Source organism: Etheostoma cragini, chromosome 7, assembly GCF_013103735.1.
Source record: "Etheostoma cragini isolate CJK2018 chromosome 7, CSU_Ecrag_1.0, whole genome shotgun sequence".
In the NCBI taxonomy this organism is placed as follows: domain Eukaryota; kingdom Metazoa; phylum Chordata; class Actinopteri; order Perciformes; family Percidae; genus Etheostoma; species Etheostoma cragini.
The window spans coordinates 18,772,686-18,778,287 of NC_048413.1; the positions used below are offsets into that span (position 1 = coordinate 18,772,686).

The 5,602-nt window shown below is 36.4% G+C and overlaps 1 protein-coding gene across 1 annotated transcript in view; it reads left to right on the forward strand.

Annotated features, from left to right (window-relative positions):
* The first annotated feature begins 3,292 nt into the window (after positions 1–3,292).
* Positions 3,293–5,602, forward strand: part of LOC117948191 (taste receptor type 1 member 1-like) — an 8,510-nt gene continuing 6,200 nt past the window's right edge. Inside the window, exons 1-4 of the mRNA XM_034877724.1 lie at positions 3,293–3,537; positions 3,828–4,125; positions 4,285–5,007; positions 5,374–5,580. Of these exons, the coding sequence (XP_034733615.1) occupies positions 3,359–3,537; positions 3,828–4,125; positions 4,285–5,007; positions 5,374–5,580 (1,407 nt within the window). The 5' untranslated portion in view covers positions 3,293–3,358. The remainder of the gene's footprint in view (positions 3,538–3,827; positions 4,126–4,284; positions 5,008–5,373; positions 5,581–5,602) is intronic.

The window sequence follows — 5,602 nt, forward strand, 5'->3', positions numbered from 1 at the left end:
CCCCCCCCCCCAAAAAAAAAGGATGATAATCCCCAGTGGGGAAATTACAATTACGCTCTGTTTTGTTCAACACACTAGACGCAGGCCTGAATTACAGACATAGGCTAAGGTCCTATACATTAACTAACCCTTTGTTATTCATTCCTTCCTCATTCGGTCCTCATTAACTACCTACTTTTTGTGTACCTTATTGTAAAGTGTTTGCATTTTAATATAACATATACATTATGTATGTATGTAAATCTGAGTGCATAGCTTCTGAAGTTGAAACTAATGAGGAACGGTTGGTGTAACAGATGACAGATTTTACATTCAAAAAGTTTGCCTCAAACGTCTGGTCAATGGAAATAGTTGGCAGCAAGTTTCTCCCCATACCCAGCTAAGTTATTGCTATATTATCAAAGTTGAACCTCAAATCTGCATTATTGACCTTTGTTGTTGGTGCATGAAATCCCCTAAGATATTCACATCTGTACAGACTACACAGTAACAGTAATACTTGATCAGTGAAACTAATTCTCACACTCTCACTGTCCTTCCTCTGTCCACAGTAAATCCCTGATACCTTCAAGTGATCGGAGGTTTCAGTTAATGAGATTCTCTGTAGAGGAAATCAATAACTCGACCGACCTTCTGCCAAATGTATCTCTCGGTTATGAGATGTTTCACAACTGCTCAGATACACACGGTTCCCCCGGCATTTTCAACCTCATATCAAACAACGACTTGATCCAACATGGGGGTGAATCACACCAGAATCGGTCCAAAGTGATAGCAGTGGTCGGCGCTTCTACAAGCACACATTCCCTGACTGTAGCCCCACTCTTCATGAGGAATCTAGTTCCTATGGTTAAGTTGCAAACTACTGTATTTAACATATTCTTATTAAATATGTCAAGCAATAAGAAGATTTTCTTATAAATTACAAAACAAATTAATACAGCTTCTAACTTTTGAGAATTCATCATTAAAAAAATGTCTCTGTTATTCTTTTAACAGTTCAGTTATGGAGCTACAAGTTCTGTCTTTTTAAGAAAACAGATATTCCCCTCTTTCCTACAAACAGTGCCTCCCAATTAAGTCACCATATAAGTTATTAACATTTTGCAGCACTACAACTGGGGCTGGGTTGCATTCCTTTACATTGACGATGATTATGGCCAAGATGGACTGGAATTGTTCACAAGGAGGATTGAGGACACTGAGATCTGCCTGGCGTACACCAAAGGATTCAATCAATATTCAGATTATTCACAAATATTCATTAATTCAATTAAGTGTGGGTAGCAGTAAACACATGGTTGTTAAACAAGAAGCTCCCCAAGGAGAAAGGAATAAAAAATATTGGAACTGTAATTGGGGAAAAAATCCATGTAGGAGAAAATAAAGCAAAGGGAGCACAAAGATAATAGTAAAACCAAAGAACCAAAGAATGAGTTGAAATTGATATCACAACCAAGTAATTTAGCCTGAGACCAAGAAATGTCCTCCAAAGTCTTGCGGGAAGAATAAGTATAGCCTCCTTACAGTTGATGCACTTGTAGGGATCCTCTGTTTTACATAAGAGGATTGTCAATTAAGTTAAGGTTTGCGTTTGAAAAATCCTCCGTGGTCAAACGGTTTAGGAAGCAGTTTTAGACATTTATACTGTTCGTTCTCCTAAAATGAGCTTTTACTTCACGTCAAACTTGCTTTACAGTTTGCAGCGATGTACCTTAAAGCAGGGGTCTCCAACCTTTCTTCATCTAAGCGTTACTTTAAAAAACGAAAGTGGCCAAGAGTAACTTGCATCATGCACATGAGGGCGCCACTTCACTGTGGCACCGTCTACAGGCTGAACTACAGGCATATTACTACAGTATATTTAAGGTGTACACTTGCTTTGAATATACTAAATATACTTGTGTAACATAAACTTTTGTATTGAGTAAAAATAGGGTGCAGAATGTCATTTTTTGTGCAGATGTTCAGATTCATTGTTTGCGGACTTACTATTGTCAATATTATTAGCCTTTGATTTTTTTCATGATGCCTATTGTTTTTGGACAGCGAAGGCTAGAAGTAGTTCAGCTTTATGACATACAGTTTGGGGATTCAGAAATCTGATTTATATGTGTTTCCTTTTATTAGAGCCTTGTTCAAGTATCCCAAAACCCAAATTTGATACTTAAATAGGGACACTAAATACTACTACCTAATGAACAACAAATGTGAAGTTAATTTTAAGACCTCTGGTTTGGGACAATACACCAGTGTAGACACTTTAGTGAGAGTCCAGTTTTTGGCCTGTCCATCTATCATTGTCATCCACAAAGTGATAGAAAATGAATTCTTTCAATTGACGTGATGTGTGACCACAGTTTAAGTCATGTAGAGCTTATTTGTAGAAAATGTAGCATTTTAGTCTAAATCAAAGATATTGGATTGAATAAATCTGTGTGTATTTGATTTTGATCTCACATTTACATCTCACCTTATTCTCATCCCTTTTATCTATTTGTAATGTATATAGCATTATCCTCTCCTAAAGAGACATTAAATATATGTATTACACTCTTGTAAGCTTTGAAAAACCTTCACTCTTGACAGTTAACATCTTTGACCAGTTTCAGCCATTCTAAAGTAAAATATTAATAGTTAAGCTTAAAGTCCACATTTCTCAGTGCTCTACTATTAAGCGTGTGTTAAACCATGCCTGCCAGCCATGTTTTTATGCAAAATATCTTCGTGTGTACTACAACAGAAAGAGAGGAAAGTGGTTTTGCATCTGTCATGCAACTGGCATTAGCGTGTATTAAGGTGATCTATGGTTCCTCTTTTCATGTGGTTCAAATAAATGACCACACTGTTTTTAAAGTTGAGAACAGTAGTACTGAATAGTTTATTCATCAGTTGTTTTAGGACTCACTGTGTTAACGGAACTTGAGGAAACAAGATACATGAAACACATTAAGATATTGTGTTTAAGCAAAAAAACTTCTGTTTATACTGTATAAAGCAATATAGCTTTTACTAAAACTAAACATCTAAAAATTACCAAAGGTCATATGTTTTGAAGGGATATTTTATTTGACTGCATTTTATTACTATTATTAGTATGGGTGTTTTCTCTTATGCCCGGCCTTCAGTGCATTTGTTTTATTTTGAATACCGAATACCTCATGTAAAGTATTAATTCCATCACAGGGACTCTGCAACATGAGATTTTTGCATACTGATTTGTGTATTCTTATGGTTATCTTCTATATATAACACCTCATGCACTCAGTGTTGACATCACCATTGTCTCATAAATTACTTAAGGCAGTGCTTAATCCTATTAGAGTTCACATCAGATTGGTAAACAGTAACTACAACAATGAAACCTTTTCTGGTTTCTCTGTGTCTCCTGGAAACACTTCTACATGCCTTGGCTCCATGTGTCCCAGTCTCAGAGTTTCAGCTGGATGGAGATTATTTGTTAGGTGGACTTTTTAATGTTCATCATGATAGTGACCATGTTTATCATGGCAGACCAGAAGCCATCGACTGCTCCAGGTGAGTCTTACGATAAATCGGATTGAAAACCTTCTGAAATTTAAGAAGAACACCTGGTGTACCAGTTTATATTCTGAAGAGTTTTTCCTCAAACTTCTGGTCAATGGATAAAGCTGGTACCACATTTTCCCTAAAACCAATTTAATGAATAGCTATATTATAAAACTTGAAGTCCTTGTCACATTCAAATCTACGTTTAAATATAAATGTCTGTACAGACTTCAAAAACAGTAATACTTTATCAGTGAAACTAATTCTCACTTTTCTCACTGTCCTTCGTCTGTCCACAGTAAACTCCTAGTAAATTCAAGTTATCGAAGGTTTCAGTTAATGAGATTCTCTGTAGATGAAATCAATAACTTGACCGACCTTCTGCCAAATATATCTCTTGGTTATGAGATATTTGACCACTGCTCAGATTCACAAAGTTTCCCCGGCATTTTCAACCTCATATCAGACAACGACTTGATCCAACATGGGGGTGAATCACACCAGAATCGGTCCAAAGTGATAGCAGTGGTCGGCGCTTCTACAAGCACACATTCCCTGACTGTAGCCCCACTCTTCATGAGGAATCTAGTTCCTATGGTAAAATTGCAAACTATTGTATTTTAACCATTAATGTTACCAAATACATCAAGTAAAAAGAACATTTTAATATAAATTACGAAAAAATTAAAACAGCTTGGAAATTGTGAGAATTTGTCATTGAAAATACTGACAATTCCTCTATTATTCTTTTAACAGGTCAGTTATGCAGCTGCAAGTTCTGTCTTGTCAAGAATCCACAGTTTCCCCTCTTTCATACGAACAGTGCATCCCAATAAAAACATAATTGAATTGATTGTTAAAATTGTGCAGCACTACAACTGGAGCTGGGTTGCATTCCTTTACATTGACGATGATTATGGCCAAGATGGACTGGAATTGTTCTTAAAAAGGATTGAGGACACTGAGATCTGCCTGGCGTACACCAAAGGACTCAATCAATATTCAGATTATTCCCAAGTATTCAAACAGATAGACGCACAGAGGATAGGTACCATTATTGTTTTTGTTCATGAATGGACTGCTGAACCTCTCCTTGAGTCAGCAATACGACTAAATGTCACCAACAAAGTGTGGGTAGCAGTAAACACATGGTCGTTAAACAAGAAGCTCCCCAAGGTGAAAGGAATAAAAAATATTGGAACTGTAATTGGGTTTTCTGAGTCAGAAGTGATAGTTCCTGGTTTCAGTGATTTTATTTATTCTTCCAGAAGCCAGACTCATTGTGAACATAAAGAACATTCTTTTTGTAATCAGGCGTGCAACTGCAGCGGCCTGAGTGCAGAAGATGTCATTGCTGCTGACCCATCTTTTAATTTTAATGTTTATTCTGCTGTGTATGCCATCGCTCATGCCTTACACCATGTCTTGCAATGTGAATCTGACACATGTAATCCCAATATTACAGTGTACCCACACATGGTAAGTAAACTTACAATTTAATAAAAAAACATTTTCGTCTCACCCTCTTTATGTTTCTCTAATAACTGTAATGTGAAAGTGAACAATCTTAACCCAAAATACAAGTTTGTTTTTTATTAAATATTAGCGTTGTATACAAGTCTTTAAATCTTCAGAATATAATCCAATTTTTTTTAGATTTTTTTTGTACCTGTCAAACATTAGAGCTCAGATATATAAATTTCAGAAGTAATAGAGATGCATACAATCTAATAACCATTTCCTTAAACCTCTAAAGGAGGCATCACACTGCATAATTTAATCAACGACTCATAATGTTCATTGTGAACACATGCAAGTAATCTGAACGTTGTGTACCCACATCAGGTTTTTGCAGAGCTGATGAAGTCAAACTTCACACTTTTAAACCAGAGTATTCGGTTTGATGAGTATGGGGACCCCAACTACGGATCCTTTTCTATAGTTTTCTGGAACCAAAGTGGTGATGCAGAGGTGATCGGCTTTTATAATTTATACCCACCGTTCCATTTCTTCATCAACGACAGCAAAATCCAGTGGTACACAAAGGGAGAGGTAAGTTGTATTTCCTACCAAG